At 33.4% G+C, this 22265-nt stretch overlaps 1 protein-coding gene across 6 annotated transcripts in view; it reads right to left on the bottom strand.

Annotated features, from left to right (window-relative positions):
- Nucleotides 1-3957: 3957 nt before the first annotated feature.
- Nucleotides 3958-22265, bottom strand: part of LOC102691875 (cilia- and flagella-associated protein 46) — a 57106-nt gene continuing 38798 nt past the window's right edge. For 5 of the 6 annotated variants that reach the window (XM_069188973.1, XM_069188974.1, XM_069188976.1 and 2 more), the window contains 14 exons: nucleotides 22013-22089; nucleotides 20469-20662; nucleotides 19959-20071; nucleotides 18842-18936; nucleotides 18013-18177; nucleotides 13637-13716; nucleotides 13404-13464; nucleotides 12729-12764; nucleotides 10799-10901; nucleotides 9997-10109; nucleotides 7281-7362; nucleotides 6664-6800; nucleotides 6283-6399; nucleotides 3958-4603 (listed from right to left, as the gene is read on the bottom strand). In XM_069188973.1, coding sequence (XP_069045074.1) covers nucleotides 4479-4603; nucleotides 6283-6399; nucleotides 6664-6800; nucleotides 7281-7362; nucleotides 9997-10109; nucleotides 10799-10901; nucleotides 12729-12764; nucleotides 13404-13464; nucleotides 13637-13716; nucleotides 18013-18177; nucleotides 18842-18936; nucleotides 19959-20071; nucleotides 20469-20662; nucleotides 22013-22089 — 1498 coding nt within the window. In that variant the 3' untranslated portion in view covers nucleotides 3958-4478. The remainder of the gene's footprint in view (nucleotides 4604-6282; nucleotides 6400-6663; nucleotides 6801-7280; nucleotides 7363-9996; nucleotides 10110-10798; nucleotides 10902-12728; nucleotides 12765-13403; nucleotides 13465-13636; nucleotides 13717-18012; nucleotides 18178-18841; nucleotides 18937-19958; nucleotides 20072-20468; nucleotides 20663-22012; nucleotides 22090-22265) is intronic. The other variant, XM_069188975.1, reaches the window with a different exon arrangement.

The following is a 22265-nucleotide window of genomic DNA, read 5'->3' as shown; positions in this document are numbered from 1 at the left end:
CAATTTGTGGCAGGACTGCACTACTTTGTAAAACTGCAAGGTGATGTAGTAAATGCTTAATAGGGCATGTGTTGAAATTGGTGGTTCAGTGGTAGAATTCTCTTCTGCCACACTGAGGGATCAGGGTTTAATTCCAGACAATGTGCAAGTCATACTTCTTCTTACAAATATGTTACATTTTTCATTTGGAGATAACTGATATGCTAAAATACACGTGGATTACACTATATTAAACTAGGTACTTCACATACAGTTTTTGATAGAAAATGATACTAAAATTGTTAGGAATATGAGCAATTGTGTTTGAACATGAAATACTTTTGGAAAATAACCAGAACAAAGATTCACTGTATGTTGCTTACAAATATGCACTTGATGAAGCCTGCCCTATACAACAGTAGTATCAAAAGTCCTATATACTGTAAGAGTATATGAAGTTCTAATTAGAAGATAAAAAAAATCCTCATTGGGAGAAAAGTCATTTTAATGATTTTTTTAACAGTATATAGTCTAACAATATGACTTATCAATAAATAAAAATATGCCATGAATCAGTAGAAATTATAATTGATTATAAAACCATTAACATTAACAGATATCATACATTTTTTCAATGTGAGAATGCTAAGACTGAAGTGTAGCCCCCAACAACCACATCACTAGCACAACACACAAGTATGACTACTAGAAACAGTAGAATTACATTTATATTCACCATTGTATTAATAGTTTGAACAGATATACACTTTAAAACAAATGAAATCTGAAATCTTTTAAAACAGAAGTTGTTTACCCTACTGGATTTCACACCTGCATGTGAGATCAGTTTGCCCACTGTGTTTTGTTTTGATTACTGAGGGTGGAGAGATTCAATGAGAACCAAGGCATTATTTAATAAAGTGAGATTACTGAGATGGATGACTTTAGTAAATATATTGAAAAAAGTGTGGATAGTCAATGAGGCAGGATCAAATTGTGTCCAATTGGGAATTAGCTATGTGAATTCACCACAATTCAAACTTTAAAACAAATCAAATATTGTAAAAACAAATCATATTTTTAAGCTAAGCCTCTTATGTGGTAATTAATTACCATTTTCAAATCCATTGATAAAAACCTAGTGAAATATAACACCAAACACTAGAAAGTAGACGATTACATGCTTTATATAATGTTATTTCTTAACTGTATATCCATATGCTGCAATCTGAAATTTGATTTGCTAAATTACTTTCATTGCATAATTTGGAATTTAGAAAACATGACTGGGTTTTGTAACAGAAATAGAGCTAATTTTGATGTTTTCATATTTTTTAATCATTCCTGTGCATTTCTGTTCTGCAACAGATAGAAATGTCTTCAAAACATAAAAAATTGTACTACATGAGCAATGACACTCACACATACTTTATTCAGGTGACAGATAATAACTATCACAATGCCAGATTACATACTCTCTGAAACACATAAATATAAGACTCAACAAAACATATACAACAAAAATACATACCTGGTTTTGTTTTAGAATAATCACTTTCTTTGTTAGACATTTTTTCTAGATTCTGTAATTATTTATTTTCAGTTTTTCCATGGATACCCTGAATATGCTGTCTTTAGCTCAGTATCAACTTTGCTACCACACTGCAAAATTACTTGGAAGTTCAGAGTGGAGAGAAGCTAAGAACTCTGAGAGCAAAGAATATGACAGATCAATTAAACAAAACTGGTTTCCATGCAATAAAGAGTGTCAACCTCCCAAGGTACACAAGCCTCATAAGTCTGAAATGCTTAGTTACAAGATAACACAATATACTACAGAGTGTTTGATCAATATAGTACAGCATTAACAAGGTACAACAGTTACAGTATCTACCACACCGGTTAGAAGTTATTCTAAAATAGCCAGAACCAAATAAAAAGATCTGAGCATAAAATGACAAGTGAAATTTTAAGACAAGGTGAATTAACAAAATAATGCTATCAATATATATAGAAGCATGTTTCTCATGGCAGTTTGTAGGATGTGTTATGGTGCACATGTTCAATACCTGGCCTGTTCACAATAAGTTTGTACAAAAGCACGAACACAATGACTGTTAGTAATAGGGGGAGAGTTTGCTTTTGGAGCACAAGGACACACTCTATCCAATAGGCAAACGACTACTAGATCAGTAATATTATTTGGCAGAGGTCGACAGGAGTAAGGGTTAGGCTCTAGCAGGCCCCATGCACGATATTGATCACAGACTTTTCTGTAACGCAATTGAATTTAGCAGAAACAATCCTTCAGATGGCCCCTCTGGATCTAATGATGCTGTTATTTGGTCATTATACAGTAACTCACTCCACTCAGTCTCACTATTGAGGGTCCCTCTTTCAAGATTAACCCACGCTTTACCTTTTGGGAAAGAGCACTTTAAACCTAATAGTCTTCTGGGTCTTGAAACCCTTGCTCAATCCCTTGACAACAGCATTACTTTACATTTTTTTAGACTTGGTTACTTTTGGAACTTTCCTGAACCTTTCCGGGATTAACCAACCACAGCCTCGCATAGGGTCCTAACCAGCTGCTGCGCTCCAACTCCTGACACTTTCTGTTAATGAAAAGCAGACAATTTTGAAGTTCAAAGGAAAGAAAAACTCAATAAGAATCGCAGCTCCAAAACAACTGTTAATTGTCAATTGCCACAGGGGTGAAAAATATAAAAATCAACAGTTTGTAAAAGACAGAAAAAGCAGGATCTCAATAGCTATGCTGTAAAATGTTAATCTCTGACTAGGACCAAAAACAGAAGATCAGAAGCTCAATGATGATTCATGAGGTTTTTGGAACAAAGTCTGATGGACAGATGAGACCAAGATAAACGTTTACCAAAAGTGAAGGTATGGAGCAAGGAAGGAACTGCATATACTCTTAAGAACATCACCTCATCTGAGAAGCATGGTGTAGGTGATGTCATGGGCTGTGCATGCATAACCACCACTGGAACTGATTCACTTGTCTTTAATCATGTTGTGATTATTACCGACAGCAGCAGACTGAATTTTGAAGCTTATCGAAACATTGTTTAGTAATGTAGAAGACTTAACTTATTGAGCAGAGTTTTCATGCCCCAAAACTTATGGCTAATGAAAGGGCGTTCTTCAGGAGAAAAAAGTGGAAAATCTTAGATTGGTCAAGCCTATTCCCACATTTAAATCCAGTTCTAAATTGCATTTTACATGCTAAAGAAAATACTGAACTCAGGACACCCCATAGAATAGGCAATAACTCAAAGGCTACTGCAATAAAGGCTTTGCAAAGTATCTCAAACGTATCAGTTTGCTGAGCTCAATGTGTCACAGGTTTCATGTAGTTATTGCCTCAAATGGATATGCAACAAAGTGAATGTCTTAACTATGGCAACCAGAAATCACTGGGTTGAATACAGAATGTGTTATTGGTCTAAAATGATCGAATGTATTTATATTAATCTCTTGATCACAAATACACATTTCACGACTGTAAAAAAAAGTGCCCAAAAATATTTAGTGGAAATGCAAAAGAAAAGCTATTGAAATACTATTAGATTATAAAAATCTTTGCAAACTTGTACTGTTATTTAACTTCTCTGCTATAATGTATCCTTTTAGTTTATATCTCTTGGTTAAATTAATTGTTCATACGACAGTCAGCACACAATAAAGGTGCAGTATTTGTCACATCTGATTAGGCTTGCTCAAGTAAGAAACTGCCTAAAGTACATTAGAAAACAGACTTAATTTTGCAATTTAAATTCATCATCCTTCTGTAATATTTGTGATATCTAAATATAATACAACTGACAAAACCTATTATTTAACCATTCAATAGTAACACTGTTTACCTTGTAGGTTGCATCATTTCACATGTAAGCACATGTTGCACTAATATATTTTGGAACTGCTTTAGTAACATACAGATTGTAAATCCACACAGATTGTAAAATGCATTTTATTTGTATCCTAATGACATCAATGGAATTTGACAGAAGTGTTTAAATATAAAAATATCTTGGGGATGATTTTAATTATATGAGTTATTCTGTAATTTCATTTTATTAAAACATGTTCAGGTTCACTCAAACAATGCTATAAAACTTGTACAATAATCCAAATCACCAACAGGCCTGCTAGCTCAGAGATATTTTTGCTAAATGTCCTGCAGCATGCCTGAAGCTTGAGCCAAGGGTATTAATAGCTTATTATAATGAATAAAATAAAACATTGTGGGTTTACAGCAAATAATATATTTTTTCTGGACTCCAAACACAGTAGTCAATTCAAACAGTTTACTGCTGCACTAAGTTATGAACTTTGAAGACTATTTGAATTGTATATGGAATATACTTAGATAATGTTAATATTTTCAATATAACTATCTTAAGTAAGGCAGAGTGCACAATATTGCTCATTTTGTCTTTATTTTAAGGTAAGCAGTTATATAGTGTCAAAAGACATCATGTTACAACCAAGTTAGGAAGCCCATAAACAATGAAGTTGAAAGCTGATGGCGAAAGAGTGGTATGTTTTGGATGCTTGACACAACTGATTACATCTCTCTTTTTTCCAGGATCCATGGCACCTAAAGAAAGACATGTAGAGGAAATGTAGAGGAAACATGTTAAGTCTTTGAAAGAAGGAGAGCCAATCATTTATAAATGTACAAATTGATTGAAATTTCTAATGAGACCCTTTTTATTTTACAGCTCAATTATTGTTTTTCACAGAAGAAATCACAGGAAAAATGTATAGTGAAATTTATATTTTTAAATACAAAAATCTAAACTGTATTTAAAACAGATAAACTCCTTTAAGGAAATCAGCCGTTTGCTAAAATGGTATTTTTACCTGTTTAACTGTCAGAACCTACTGTATGCGAAGGTTATAAAATTGATGATCCATTTGAGAAAGTATTTTCTTTTTTAAATCCTGATAGATTTATATTGAGAATACACCTTTACAAAATATTTTCAGTCAACCATTATTTTATCAGGAAAACATATTTGGTAACCACTTGATTCCAGTACATTTCAAGACATATAAAAGGAATAGTGTTCAACGGAAGATTAAAATTACTTGAACTAATTGGACAGTTACTGTAGAAACCCAAATAACAAGAAAGGGGAATTAGATCTGCGAAAGAAAACTGCATTGAAATCCTATGAAAAATCTACCTGGTGCTGGCCATTGGTTGAAAAGTACTACAAATTAACTGCAGGTTGGATGCAAGGAGAACTCTTGTATAAATATATACCAAAACATATATTCCAGTATATACAGTGTGCTCTTATTCACGACTCTTGATCATCGGACCTTTACTTAATTTGGTCTCCCATGAAATAAACCATCAACAGGAATTATTGTGTTATTATAGATGTTATTATGTTGTACCTCTGTACCAGAGAGTGGTAAGAAACAGGTTTATTCTGAGACTACCTGTGGGGTAAAGGCAGCTTATTATTATAAAACTGTCCTTTAATAACTTAAACATGCCAAAATGAACAAAGGAACCTGTTACATCTGAACAGTGTACCATCCTGTATTCACCCAGCAAGTAGTAAAGGCTGCTGTTAAATGGCAAGTCAAGGGTCCCACAGACACCCATCCTGACCTATTCTCAGAAATTTCAATTTCGCAAAGTTACTGTAGAACACGGAGGGAAAAAAGGTGATGCATACAGCCCACATTAAAAATACAAGTTTAGAATATTTTAAATTTAGTAACTTTAATATGAGCTACTGTATTTGATTATCCAGGAGAAAAATTATGCTTAAAATAAACACCTGAACAATCAAAATTAAAAAAAATATCAGAATAATTAATTCAAAAAGTGTGTGAATGCGAGGTTTGTCAAAGGGACACAATCCACCTACACTTCTAGTAATCAAGCAGAATCACTGAAAACTAAAACCTTTTCTCGTGACTCGAAACTGTTAAAACTGTCAATTTTCCAAATGTTGTACTACTTCAGTTAAGGGTTTATAATGTTAGGTATATAAATAATATATATAGTTCTTAGAAATATAAACTTGTATGTTTCATAAGTGTTTATATCAGAGGTACACAACAGCGCAGATAGATTAATTTTATATGTCTACCAGGAGCTTGAGCTGATTTAGATTTTCATAAGACCCACAAAGATGCTAGATACTAATGTAAGTAATTTAATGATTACCTGCCAAAGATACAATGTACTGTCCATTAGGGTATAATAAAAATAAATGATGGAAATTTGAAAATAGAGAAATGCTTATTCAGTACCTTCATTTTCAACAGGTAGGGTAACCAATTCCCTTTCTTCACATGGAAAGCTTTGACTTTCACTTTTACGAGCTACATGAACTGCCTGGCCAGAAGTCATTCCCACTTTCAAGAGATCTAAAGAGAAAAACAACAGTTAACCCATATGAGATAATTTGGATTGTTTCTATTTCAGACAGCATTCCATTATAAGGAACATAGATCCAAATTTGAAAACAAAAAACAGGCTTTTGAAACTCTTATGCATCCTTTTGACATTCAATATAATTGCCTGCTGTGTACTGTACCTATGGTTATGTTTGTATCCCAACTCATGCATACACAATTCTAAATAATGCATTTAGTTTTGACCTTTCCATCTTTTTATAGTAAAACACCTACTTTCTATAAGTAATTCCATCTTGGTAGTATTTTTTTTAAAAGTACTATGCCACTGGTTAGCCATTATGGAGCGAACACCAGCAAGACTCAAAAGAACAGCTGTTTCAAGCGGTCTTTCCAATGACAAATGCAAAGCACTGAAAGAGAAAAAAAAAGTATTAAAATTAAAAGTAAAAGTTTACTACTGGTACTTCTACAAATACATTTATAAACTTTCCAAGAAAGCACACTTCAACAGTAATATAAAAGTGTTTCTAGCTTGTAAAACATTTCTCGCCCTGTTTGGAAGGAATATTAAAGGAAAAATACTACAGTTATGCTGACAAGAACAATTTACAAACACCAGATTTATATGATTTCAAATTCCTATTTGTCTCCGAAGTTTTATAAGTATATAAGAATGATGACAGCATATAATGATGGGTTGGTCAATATTTTGGGAAAGAAATCTGAGATGATTGCACTTATGCTAGGAAATTTACAAAGGAGAACCAAGGTCTTAACCATTTTACTTAGTTCAATATGAGTAATAAAGACGAAACTTTTCTCTATACACACTAAATATTTTTAATCAATCACAGTTAACATTGGTGTGAAAAAGGCAGTTATATTTTTACCTTTTTTCTATATCCAGTTTTGATTGTCTACGTACACTTAAGCTGTTCTGAACAAGATCAAAAATGATCACAAGCTGGCATTCTGGAAAAGAAAATTACAAAAGATACTGAACACAGAGTTAAAAAGTTAAAATAAACATTTTATCAGGGCAATAATCTCAAATGCTGATCATGTGAAACCTGGTTTAAAAGTGTAAAATATTAGATTAGAATTTAAAACTACTCATAAAATCGTTTTAACACATCTTAAAACATGTCTAATAAAAGGCTGAATGAACAGTTAAACTTGACTTGTCGTTAGTCTTCCCAGGATGTCCTACACTTCTCTTCATCTCTAGGTCTTTTTGTGCTCATACAAGTAGAATGAGATTTATATTTATCAGGTACTGCTACTTATATACTGATGACTATCATGGTTTCAATTTATTTTCCAGTGCTGTTTTAATAAGCATATAAATACTGTCTTAGTCTGTGATATACTGTACTATGAATATACTATTAGCCTCGATAGTTTCTCTTCCTCATTTTTATAACCTATCACTGCTCACTGTCTAGCTTGCTTCATTTTACTGAAGGTTGGAATTGTAATTTCCTGTTTGACTGCTAAGATTGCAGACAATGTATTCAAATTGATGTAGGAATCTTTGAATCTTAAGTGTTAAAATACAAATACTTTTGAAAATACAATAAGTCAAAAAGAACATCGAGGCCATCTATAAGAAGGGTCAGAGCCGACTTTACTTCTTGAGGAGGCTCAGGTTTTTCAATGTATGTAGTAAGATCCTACATATGTTCTATCAGTTGGTGGTAGCAAGCACCATTTTCTACGCAGTGGTATGGTGGGGCCCTGGGATTAGAGCAGTGGATTCTAAATGGCTGAGCAATCTGTCATTGGGTCTGACCTGGACCCCTTGGAATTAGTGGCTGAGAGGAGAATGGTGTCCAAACTAGAGGCCATCATGGACAACATCTCCCATCCCCTCTATGACAGGATTGTAGAAATGAAGAGCACGCTCAGCAATAGACTGATTCATCCACGGTGCGACAGGGAGCACTACAGGAGGTCATTCTTGCCTTCTGCCATAAGACTGTACAACGCATCCACCTTACGTCTGGGCAGAGGCAACATTGACAGTGACCGGTTTCTGAACTGAACGCATCTACACATCTACTGCTACATCTGTTCTCTTTCTTTGCTTTTCCCGTTTACAACCATTTTTTGTGTGTGCAATATATGCCAGGGACCCATGCGATACATTTATATTTATATCTATATATTTACATCTATATTTATATTCATATGTGTGATACGATTTTTTCTGCGTACTGTTCTGTTCTAGTTTGTTCTTAGTGTGTCCGGATTGTGAGTAACTCTTTTAGTGCACCCCTCACTGTACTGATTATATTGTATGTATTGTACTATTATTATTATTGTATCATTCATTACACTGTGGCTGTGTTGTCTATGTAAAGCTGCTGTTGCACTGCAATTTCCCTCATGGGATCAATAAAGTATCTATCTATCAAAGTTTGCCTTACAACAAACATCAGTTGCAATTGTTTTTGAACAGACAACTTCATAACTAGTTTATATGTTAAAACTAGTAACCACTATAGTATTTATATCTCTAATAAACTCTGGAGGAAAACAGTGTGAAAGTCAATCACACTTTCTCTTCCAGACATGTGACAGTTGTTATTGTTCACTGTAAAGTGAAATTCTAGAAAATTAGAAAAAACAATACTGACTAGCATATTAGAGTCTAAGTTCTCAACTAGATGGTGACATTGGTTAGATACCCTTTCACTCAATGGCCATCTTCATGTAGAATTATTTTTAGCGAAGGAGAAATGAAAGGAATGATGTGGTAGAAAATAAGAGTGTGGTGTGAGGAATTTGCATTTGGAACAAATTGATATACTGTAATGTTACTGTAACAGAGAAGAAATCAAACCAAGACTGAACAACTGTTGCTTAATCACAAAATACACTGAAGCCTTCAGATGTCTCTTTGCACTTTCTTGCAATTGAACAATGGGTGATCTCTTTTGGCTCTCAAACATGCAGCTCTCCTCAGTTCAGTATAAAAATAAAGTTTATACAAATATATAAAAAACTTTATAACCCTTAAGGTATCTAAAATTCTTCTGTCCACCAGATGAATAAGTGGGGACCAGCTCTGCTGACATTAACCCTGCGATAGACTAGTTTCCCCTCCAGGAGGGAGCCATGTACTCTCAAGTCCACTTAATTTTACAAAACCAGGATAGACTCTAGCCTGATGAGCCTCTAGGCTTGATTATGTACTTTTCTTTGCTATTTATTGGTCAGACTATACTTACACACCTGAAGAGCCAGTATCCATTTATTGCAAAATTATTCGGAAAGTTGTTTATTCTTTAAAGCTGTTTAAAGAGTATGCTTTTTCCTACAAATTGGATTACATAAACCAAATAATATATTTGGGTTCAGGCTGCTTCTAAGTTATATAAAATAATACAGCTGTTTCAAATTCAAAATAGCTCGTTTAAATTTTCTAATGGGATTATTTTTAACCTTTAACCTTTTAAGAAAAAAAATATGTTATAGTATTCCAACATTAAGGCACACATTTTATGGTGCATTTATTTACTTATGGTGAAATCTGAAATAACAGTTGAAAAGCAAAACAGCGCACCCTAAAAATGCATAACATTATTAAGAGTATAATTATACCTTGAAAATTCATGGCAACAAGTTTAGAAGTTATGATGTTCGCTAGAAATCGTTCGGCCCCATAGAAAATGAATGCACTGCAGTTATTCATCAGTTCTTCAAGTTCAGCATGACTGAAACAACAAGAGAAATTATTTACTTTTAGAAAGCTACTTATTTTAGAAAGATACTTAAATTCTATTACTGATCAGTGCTGTGAAAACTATGGTAGCCACATAAATCATTAAAAATGCCAAGAATTTATTGGAAGAATAGTATTTTTGTATGTTTCTTTTATTGTGGAAAGAGGTGTGTAAATCATGCTTGACTCTTCCACTTTACGTTTTGAAATTGAACTCAATAAAGACCATCAAATTGACACCATGTAAGGTGGTAAGGGGAAAATACCAGATGCTTAGTCCATAATTTTTATATATATATAATGCATTACTCCTTATTATGCAAAGATAAAAAACTATTTGAAAAGGATGTTGAATGTTCAAATAATGGCTTATTTTAAGGGTAAAATTAGTCAATAAAAACTGAAGAGTGATTAATCATAAAAAACAATATGCAGTATTTATGAGGAAGGTAACCAAGTTACCATGAGGCATGCCACTTTCAAATTTGGGCATTTTAATGCAAGGAAGTGTCTTAAAGCCCAAATGGGATCAATTAAACACAAACTCTAGAAATCACATGGAGAAATATATTATTTAAAATAATACTTCAATTTTGAACTTCAAAATGATTCTGATTAAATTAAAGAACAGGCAGGTATGTAACATTTTTGGTTACATAGCCTGCAATCATTGACACTGACCTTGGAGTATGTCCACTGCCCATAATTCCTTCCCAATGAGGAGTGAACTGCTGGCTGTATACTTCTACAATTCTTCTCATCTTATCCACTGGATTGTCTGATCCTAGGTATTAATAACACATGGACAAATCTGGTTTTATACGTAAAGGTATCCCTTTAAGGAAGGCTAGGTAAGGTATTCTCAAGACTTCACAGAAAAAAAAAATATCCCAAGGCAGCATAAGGTCCTGACATATTGGCATAGATGCCCCAGCAAATACTAGTTTTTAGGGATACTTCAGAAACTTGTGTTAGCAGTTATAACTGGATACGCCATAGTAATGACACTCAGCCCATTTAATTACTTATTATATCTTGCTGTCAATCTCAAATTACGAAAAAATTATCTTGCTACACCAACGTGTAAAAGTGTTAGCTATTTTTCACTCAATTTTCTTACTTCCTTATGAACAAACACATTTATGGCTCTTCTACTTCTACTGACATTTTAATGTTAAGATAATAGTTAGACCTGATAGTTCTGTTGTTCAGGTGGGTAGCTGTGTCAGCATGCATAGACTGCAAAGGAACAAGTAGTAGGTTTATTTCATGCTGTAATGTTTCGGCTGTAATGTTTATTCCAACATAACGTTTCGGCTGTGAAGCCTTCTTCGGTTGTGATCAGGCTCCACAGCCGAAACTTTGTGTTTTCTTTCTTCTCTTTTCAGCATGGAATAAACCTATTACTTGTTCCTCTGCTCTAAGATGTCTTATACTTTTGCAGTGCAGTGTACATCCAAGAAAATATTTAAAACAAAGCCATGACAGACACAGCACAGCTATTTTGCATACGTTTCAGCAAATGGGACATAAATCATGAAGCAATTTTTGCTAGAATTTCTTATATACATCAATTGATGCTCACCTTAGTCAACAGTTACAGAAATAAAGTATATTCCTTTAAAGAGCTTTATTCACATTCTTTCATTTTGCACTTAAGCAAAACTATTATATAAAATTCCATATATATACAGAGTACACAATAAAGAACATCAAACAAACAGCAATACCAACTCTTTTTAAAGACAGTAACAATTATTCTATTGATATAGGCATGCATAGTACATCTCCCACAGTATCACTTTAAAGCTCCATCCTCCAAAGAACTGGGTGATGTTAATTTTGCTTAGGCCAATAAAAAGCTGATTTTGGTCAGTATGAGCACAGCTGGACCGAAAACTGAAAAGCCTTCGAGGACCAGTACTGGTTTTCTTTTTCCTGGGATGAAACATCCTTGAACTCCACAGGAAAAAAAAAACTGCAAATTATATCCATAAATTATATCTAGTTTTAGTAATTGGAGTTTATTATAAGAGCCTCATACTTCAAATCCATTTAACACATTGACAACAATATTGCAAGACATGTAAACAGCATTATTGACAAGAAGAGCACATTGACAAGATGTAAAATAAACAATGATTTTTTAATCAATGTAGATCTTTCTGTGATATTTACTGTATATCAATAAAGCTAACATTACAACTAAATAATGTGAACTATTTATATATTTCAATTTCAATTCATATTTCAAACTCAGTTAGAATACTTAGGAGAGCAGGGTTCATTCTAATAAAGGACATCTGCCTTGGTGACTAATGAGAGAGCCAATTCAATTGTAGCCATCATGCTAACAACACAATGTGTCATTTTTGCGCAAATATAACTGTTTCTACCCTAGCAAAGGATAGCTGGTACTTAATGTGGTTTACTTACATATGTATGGTCCTTCTACCTTTGCTAGGGTAGAAACAGTTATATTTGCGCAAAAATGCATTTAAAACACAAACCATCAATAGGATTTCTTGGATAAACTTGAAGCCTTTATAAGTGCACACATGGTATAGATTCATATATATGGCACACATTTTCTCAGTCAGTAATCACTTACCTGTTTCTCTAGCATCATTATAAGGGTCAACAATATCTAAAATATATTGTTAAGGCAAGATAAAGTAATATAAAATTATTATGTTTAAAACTTAGGGTCTGTTACAAAATGACAGACATTTTCATTTTATGATACAGCGATTAACCTAAAAAGAAAAATACAGCCTGTTCACCACAAAAAGTACAGTTCCACAAATGGTCAGTTCAACCAAACCAGCTAGTAATGCATGATACCAGTGGTAAGTCATCCAATTGGTTGGTTCAATACCCATATCTCAATCTGACAAGAGATCTAATATTTTAAGGATACAAGGTGCTTATGAAGTACAAAATAAAAATAACATTTCAATTGAGAAAAACACTTTATAAAATTGCAGGTTAGTTTCTACATTCTAGTGAGTTGAATTAATAACATCTTTCTTCTATAATATTGATTTGAATCAGATTATTATTTGGCAAAGTATTCGGATTACTTTTGAACAGTATTACAAACTCAACAGTGAATCCTGCATAACAATTATGAGAAAGTATCTGTTAGTGTAATTGCAGATGGAAGGGGATGTTATCTGCAATAAAATAATAATCCCTCCGTTGACTGGCAAAATGTTACTTAATTATTTCAATTTCTAGATTAATGGTTTTTGTGCATTCTGTAAATTGGGGAATAAAAGGATACATTTGAAGTTGTGAGTGTTTACTGGGATGCAGCTTGGTGGCAAAGCACGATTAACAGGCACCTAGTTTAAAAGAAGATTGAACAGGCATCAATGGAAATACATAATTCTGATCCTAATTTGAGATCAATAAACATTGTGACATTTATGAACAAACTGTATTAAAAAGTTATTTTGTTTGCAGAAAACTATTGAGTTTCTATCTCACACTAACAGATTTATTAGCTCAACTTACCACTTTGATGGATTTGCTTTGATCTCCTTTTCCTTTTGCCCCTTTTGTACCTTTGGTCTCCTTTTTGTTGTCACCTTCAACTACAACATATATACAAATTCAAATGGTATGAATATATATCAATGGCACAGTGTCATATAGTAAACCGTATGTAAATGACACCACAGAAGGTGAAGTAAACATTTTAATAAACCATATTAACCTGAAATTTGCCATAACTACTGATATTCGAAAAAGAATTGTGCTAAGTTTAAAGTTTAAAATAATACAAACTCTTAACCCTGAACATTGTTATATACTTTATATCCAAAGATGTCTGTGTGATATACCCCAATATATACTGAAAGCATCTTATTTTTTCTAGATACTTTTGTCCCTATTGACTCCCAAAATTATTATAGAGATCAAGCCGAAGGTTATCTAATAATAATAAAAAATAGACTTAGTTTCAAAAGTTTGAATGAGATTCAGAGAAGGACAATAAGATGCAAAATCTGCTCTGCCGCAAACTGCTTTTTTTCTTTACATCATTATTTCTACTGTATAAACAGGGGACATCTTCCAGCATATTCTGTCACAATGAATATTTGTATGTGTCATGGGCATACTAGTGATACCAGTATGGGTTACACATAGCTGTTCAGCATTCTGTTCACCACCCAGAATCCCGAACAGCTATGTGTATGTGTTAACAATTGATTTACAAGCCAGTGTTTAGCTGGATTTTGGAAAAGAGAAGTTGGAAATTTTTTAAAAGATTGAGATACCATAATGAATGTTTGAGTCGGAACAACAAATAGGCGGACATTTGTGTAAAACATGACCAAATACAGAGTAGTTAGATATTGCAAGATTAATGGCCTTTTTAGAAGACCACCTTTGAGAGGACAAGTGAAGTTAACCTTGGACTATGGAAGACCTAGACACAAGGACTTGTAGTCTTTCTAAATAATAATGTGTGCAGTATTTTAGGTTTAGTTTGTAATGACTGTAAACAAACCTTGCATTTTAAGGCTTTATTAAGCAGTCATTAAATTGTACCAGAAACAAAGAAATAATGTGGCCACACAATAATTCTTGATTGTGGGAAACATTTTATTAAATTGAATTATGTTTAATTCTTTAAAAAAAATTGGTTTTAAATAAAACATGTATAATTATAAAAAAAACAAAGTATGGTGCAGGATAATAAATTGGCTTATTCTAATAACACTTGGGCTCTATGCCCTCTTCACAAAATGGTAAACCGCAGTTGTCAAAATTATGGTAATGCAGGTCTTAGGTGAAGAGAGTTAAGGTAACTTTTTCTACTATACTGAATTGTGAATCTTCACAAGAAACCAACCTGTCAAGTTCACTATTTAAATTTAACGTAATAAATTTCGAGATGAGTGCCAAACAATAATACAGTAGCTTTATAAGATACAAATTGCAGTTAATAGACTAGCGCCATATTCTAGGTCATTTTTGAACAACCTATTCAAAATAATCCTTATATGACTAACAGAAATGATATATTCTAATTTGTAATTTCATAAACTAGAAAGTTAATTATTTTGCTAAATTGCTAATGTTATTGCTTTTACTAAAAAAATACTTTTTCATTAGTTTACTAGCACATACCCATACATGTACTTATGCGTAGATTTAGAAGCCTTAGTTCATTAAGTATTCCAGGATTGTAACCTAACTACATTAAAAGATGGTTCTTGCCTATTGATAGATAGACAAAAATGTACAAGATGTGCAAGGAGTTCTCAGATTTAATTTTACATACTTTTATGCTGGCATAGTAACAAGACGTGCATAAGAAAAGATGAACAGGTGGTGTTTTGGGATAACAGGTAAGGCTTATGTTTCAAAACCTTTTAATAGTCCATTTTGAAAATAAAATTGCACATTTTACTACATATGCCTTCTACATACTGCACATCACATTATCATTAAAATGCTAAAGCACATAACTAGATGTCTAGTCTAAATTAAATTTAGACTTAAATTTATTTTTTGCTGTGAAAGTTATTATGCTACTTCAAAGATGAAAAGTCCTTTGTCCTGTTTAACATTGTAAATCCTTAGAGGAAGTTATTTACTTTGGCCAGCTTTCACAATTAAACAGATCGGAGTGTGAATTTCAAAAGGACATCCAAATTACATGCAGTAACAAGTTTCTAACAGCACTGCTGATATATTAAAATAAATTAAGTACTTTTGTAATCTGAATTTTAAAGAGATTAGGGAGGATAAACCAAGAAAGGTATAGGACTCTGCTTATGATGCCATTATAAAATATCATTAGTATTCAAATTCAATTGTGGCACCTTGAACATTTGGTGAATGATATAAACAGATTACCAAGCATATGGCAGAAGCTTCCCAGATATATTTAAGCCTGCCTAAAGCAATGTTATTTCCACGGCTGAATGCAAAAACAGCAACAGTATGTGAAAATGTTGCCTTCGTTTTAAAAATACAAAATCGATCTATAAGTTAATTTAAATCTAAGATACACAATATTATTAATAAAAAAAAATAAACATGTTTAATTTGACCTATGTCTGTATTTAAAATTGGTTTAGGCTTCATATGGAATACCTCTATTCTCTGCAGGCATTGAATGCTCTGCATCTGTAGCTCCATGTAAGAAAAGCAGAAAAAGTTTAGACTACTTAATCTTACTAAAATATACAGCAGTATTTCTGACATAAAACACACAGCATACTGTCCACTGAAAAACACTGTATCCCTTGTAGACAAACTTACTTACTCTTGTGTAAGCAAGAATCCTCTTTTTAATTACAGCAAGCTAATCTGTGTCATTATACATAGGTATAGTCATTATATAAGTATATCACTGCTTTCCAGGGTTTACATTTTGTTAATGTTAATTTAGGACTATTATATTCCATGTACTTTCTTGTCACTGAGAGTCACAATAATATCAAAGGTAAATGTAAATTGCATATATTTCTTAAATAGTAAACACAAAGCTGTTGATATTATCTAAACATTAAGATGAAAGTTAAGTTAATTTATTTCTAATATTATTTTAGGTAACGTAACAGGAGATTACAATGGAGGCCTTAACTCTTCACACTGCACGTATAAACAAAATTACGTATACTATTGTTACGTCCCCAATTGTCTAGGGGAAAAGGGGTGTAACATTTAGGATAATTCTTTTGGAAGCAGGGGGGGTTTTGGTGAGGGACTAGGAAGTATGATAACAAGGGTAAGAAACTAGAGTGGTGCCAAAGGAAAGAAAATAACAAACAAAATGGAGCTGGCTAGGACAGTGAGGGAAAGCTAATCTGACTACAAAAGAAAACCCGAAACACACGGTCTTCGGCGTCTCCAACACCCCAGCTAACCTTCACTGACTACCCAAAACCATACAAGACAAATGGCACTCACCCATACTAAACTAGTGTACTAATACAAAATCAACTAAGTGTGTAAGTGTACCCAACAGCCTAAACTAACCTTATATACAAAAGTTCACACAAAAACACAAGTGAACCAGGAAGACAAATAAGGGAAAACAAGAGTAATAAACAGGAGCGGGGTACAAAAAGAACATGTAACACTGGGGCAAGGTAATGACAAAACAAGGATGAACACACAAGCAAACGAAAGTACAAAGAAACTAACGTAAATCCAACAAAACAACAAAGCCGAAGCTATACGAAAATACACACACACAAAGCAAAACAAACCAACAAACGAAGCCGAAGCAATAACAAGAAGCGAAGCGAAGCGAAGCGAAGCGAAGCGAAGCGATAACCATAACCGAACGGGACCAAAGTCAAACGAAAGGCCTCTCCTTGCTGAAAACCTCCAGGTTATATACTGAATAAGATGCACTCTGATTGGCTGAGAGGCTGATTGATGATGATGTCATACTGAGAGTGTGGTGTAATGGTGGGCCAATGGGGAAGGGAGAACAATCAAGGGTCCGCAGTGTGGACATAACAGAAAAACACACACAGAACACACACTGGGACATAACAACTATATACATAATATATAAACGGATATAAATGTATTCAAATTAGGTAATATTAAGAATGCAGTCTACATAAACAAAGATAAAAATGAAGACAGCTGCAATATGTTTTTCCTTTTTCCTTAATAATCCAATACTTTCAATTTCAATTTTCATTAATTGGAATAATACAAATGTAATATGACAGATCTAAAATATTATTTTCTTTCATGTATTATGTGTTTAAATAAAATGTGGCAGTCAATTTTGATAAACATAAAACTAGAGAATTTTCAACTGCTGTTCCTAGAGCTGTGTACAGTCATAAGAAGCACCACTTTTTCCTGATTTACTATTGTCTACATATGGTATGCCATTTTAATGCTTTTACCTGCTTCTTCCCTTTGAATTCGGTTGTAGAGAAGCTGCAATGAGAAATCTCTTGAAACTGAGCTAACGCCATCCTCCTGAAGAACACTCAATGCTTCCAAAGGCAACTCCATGAGCAATTTGTCGGCAAGTACAATGAAACTTTCTCCCATATCAGTAGGTGCACCTGGTACGAGAAAAAATACTTACTGATCATAATGCTTCTACTTTGTTCAATACAAGCTTTCGAGTGGCAATATTATGTTAAAGGAACAAGTAACAGGTTTATTGCATGCTGAAAAAAAAAAGAAAGAAACAACGTTTCGGCCATGGAGCCTTCTTCCGAAGGCTTCACGGCCGAAACATTGTGTTTTCTTTCTTCTTTTTTTCAGCAGCCTATGTATGCTGACGGAGCTACCCACCTGAAATATTATGTTAAAGATTTAATGAATTATTAAAAATAATTAATTCTTGTCTACTAGATATATTAAACTAATGTTTCAAGTGCTAAAGGATCAATGAAAAAGTGAAAGATCAAAATAAAAACTACTCAATGAATAAAGAGAAAAAAACATGTTTGAGATATACCTACTTCAACCATCTCAGCAAATATCAACCAGTTAATTCATATAAGTACACTGATAATTCTGTATTTTTTTTCATCTTTGAAATGCTTCAGATTTTATCAGTAACACTCAGTAAACCAATCTGCAAATCAATCTGTAACCCAAATACAGGTTAACCGCATCAGCTTTCACTGCCACCTTGTTATTGTTCATGAGGACAAAGTGAAAAACCTTCCATCCTTTATGATGCTGGACACAGTGTTAATGAACTGATTAGGTACACACCAGATAAACCTTTGTCAACTGCAGATTTCTCCTCTCTGTCTTTCATCTTGCCAGACTCTGGCAAATGGAAAATGGAGGCTGATGGAGTCTGTACCCTGGAAGAGATAGATAAAAAATGGCACACTAAATTATACTGTACATTAATTAAAAAAACAGAAAACAAATATTTTAATACAATATTTTATTTCTTCAGCACTGACTTGAGCATGTAAGATTTATCCTTAATGGGTCTCTGGGAAAGTACCCTAAAATAACTGCTAAGACTACCTTTAAAAGACACTCTGTATGGAACAGGCACAATTCCACAGACTATAATTCAAACATCAATATTATGCAACTTTATATGATCAATTTGTAAGTTAGGTGGTTCTGTATTTCATAACAGCGATATTTCCAGGCTTAAAATATATATATACTGTACAGTAGGCTGCAAAGGAACAAGTAAACGTTTTTTCCATGCTGAAAAGAGAAGAAAAGAAACAACGTTTCAGCTATGGAGCCTTCTTCCAGTGTGAGAAAGAGAGGTTGCTCAACTCCTATTGCAGAAAGACACCCGAAACCAAAATTATCCTGTAACTAGGATCACACCCTCCCCGTTCTAATCCTCTCTATTCATTTACAGGTTTTGAGTTCACACCTCTTTGCCTCTCTCGACTTCACGCCACCTGAGTGCCCACTCGGCCTCCCCCCCCAGCTCCCGCCTCCTGTTCTTCTATGCTATATCAGCTGCTGACCTTGCACTCTAACACCCAAAGAAGGCTCCACAGCTGAAACGTTGTTTCTTTTAAGCATGGAATAAACCTTTACTTGTTCCTTTGCCACCTACACATGCTGACGCAGATACCTACTTGAACTATATACACAGTATACATACACACACAGTAACATATTTTAATAAGTAACAAATGTTAAATGTTTAATAGCCTGATTCTCAATCAACAATTTTTTTTATTATCCCTGTATTCACCACCTTGTATTGACTTTACCAAAGTTTTTAAAGGTGATTAATCAGCTGTTAGTATCAATTTCCATGTTGCTTTAGATTCTCAAAGTACAGCATAAACATTAGCATGCAGGCTACTAGAAGTTTTTAACCATAAATATCACCTTTACTTACCTGAAACTAGAAATGCCAAGCTGGGAAAGAACAGGATTTAGGTAATCTTCCATTTGTTTAACAGTATCATTGAACTGAGATGCAAGTTCATCTTCTTTGGTGATTTTCTCCATCAAGAAATTAAACAGAAATGCATTTGAACATATTATTCTTGTCAAGATATACAGCTGAGACAAAAGCTAAGATTTTGCAAAATGTTGAGGTACTGTATTGTAACATTTATTCTGGCATCACTCTTTTCTATCACATATAATCTATACAAAGTCAATTGATAAACAGCCTGTTTGAATCCAATCTGAAAATACCACCTCTTTTGCTAAGAGCCTTTACAATGTGCATGTGTTTCTCTACAAACACAACAAAATACAGACAATGTTCTATTTTGCCTGCACTACCAGGGTTTCAGAATAAACAGATTTTTTCCCATCCTTTGGCATCTTCTACACCTTTGTTTCTACAATATAATTTTACAAAGTTAAACCCCAAACCAATAAAACACAGCAGACTTACTAGATTTGTTCCTTTTTCACAATCTTCTAATGCTTGCTCCATGTTTCCATGTTGTGCAATATGGCTGAGCTGATATTGCTCCTTTAGAAGAATATGCATTGTCTCTTCCTTATAAAATTGAATGCTTGTAAGGAGCCTGAAGAATATTTCTGGATTTACAATTGTTTTTGCAACTTTAGTGCACACCAATGTACCTGTCATAAAGAAAAATGCAAATAATAGACCCAATGAGTTGTTTCTTCAAATATCAATCTCCTTAAGCTATCATTCATTATTGTAGATTTATTCCAAACCAATTTGCTTCAGGTTGTGTAAATGGGAAGTAATTCCCAGAGAGGATGATCTAGGAATTGATGATAGAGTGTTATGATGTAGTCTACTAGTTTGTTTTGGAAGTTAAAAAAACAGCTGTGTTTAAAACCAAGGACCTAGCTAACCTTGGGTATATAATATCCAAGGTTATACATGTTAGCAGAACTGAGACAAAAGCAAGCAGTTAGACATTAGAATACTTATACACAGAAATCAATTTCTTGCAAATTCAATTAACTTGCAAAACATTATCTTTTATGCATCACACTGTCAATCTAAAGTTGAAGTAATATATCCTATTAAGCTTTGAACCATGGAATAACTTGAGTGTTGTTGTTCAACAACAACTATCTTATTAGTCATTAGTGAGTTACGTTCAAAATAGAAGAACCATAAACAATAATGAGCCCCAGCAGGACAGAATGTGTTCAGACATGTATAAAACAGATATTAATTTCATGATATACATCACGTTATACATGATAATTTAAATTAATACATTTATTTTGGAATCAAATATTTGAAAGCACATTAAAACCGAAAAATTCAAAACAGTGTATAATGTGACATTAGAATGTTGTTTAGAAACTTTTGTATTCCAGGTCTGTGAATCAGCTAGACCATTATTGATAGAAAAATAAAATGAGTTTTTGCTCTTAAAACCCTAAAAAGTGATCCTTATGAGATTCCTATCGATCAAATATCAGTTTTCCATTTGGAAATTGAGTATTCCTTGCAGGGTGAAGTTACTCTGGATTCTAAATTTCAGATTCAGAAATTAATGAGATCCTCTGACAGCGTGCTTGCTAATAAATAAGCAAGAAGGAAGGAGACAACAGGACAAGCACATTTCCACAATCAACTTAGTTTGGGTAGTAATGTCTGTCAGAGGGGAAATGTAAAAGGTAAAACACTGAAAAAGTGAGGGAAAAAGAACTGGTTACTTCTCTTAGACTACAATATGCAAAAATGTGTTTTTTAAACATGCTCTTCTCCACATGGTTCTCAGTTTAAGACATCCTTAAAAAGGTTTGCCTTCCATGTGCACATTACCTTGATGAGCCTGTTTTAGGTTTACTTTTCAAATTGTAACAGAGTAAAAAGATGACAAAGAAATAACCTGCTTTGTATTTTAAATCTACGTTACTGACAAAACACTTGAGGACAGTTCAATTAATGTAACCACAACAAGAAAGATATTGATAAAATAGATGACCAACATCAAATCTTACCAGATGGCTGAATCCCCTTTCCTTTCTGACTGTCACTTGGTTTTGTTTTTTCAATAAACGCTCCATACAATACAGACCTGTGGTAATGACAGATTTTTGTGTGGATTTTTGAATAATTTAAGTGATTTCATATATTGCTGTGGCATGTACAATGTTTTAGTGTTTGAATATAAAGCTAAAATGTTTCCAAAAATCAGTTTACAAATATGGTGGATTTATGTGGATTAATGGAAAAGTTTCTACATGGAGAAAA

This window comes from Lepisosteus oculatus, chromosome 4 (genome assembly GCF_040954835.1).
Source record: "Lepisosteus oculatus isolate fLepOcu1 chromosome 4, fLepOcu1.hap2, whole genome shotgun sequence".
Lineage (NCBI taxonomy): Eukaryota > Metazoa > Chordata > Actinopteri > Semionotiformes > Lepisosteidae > Lepisosteus > Lepisosteus oculatus.
This window is presented reverse-complemented; position numbering and strand designations above follow the sequence as displayed.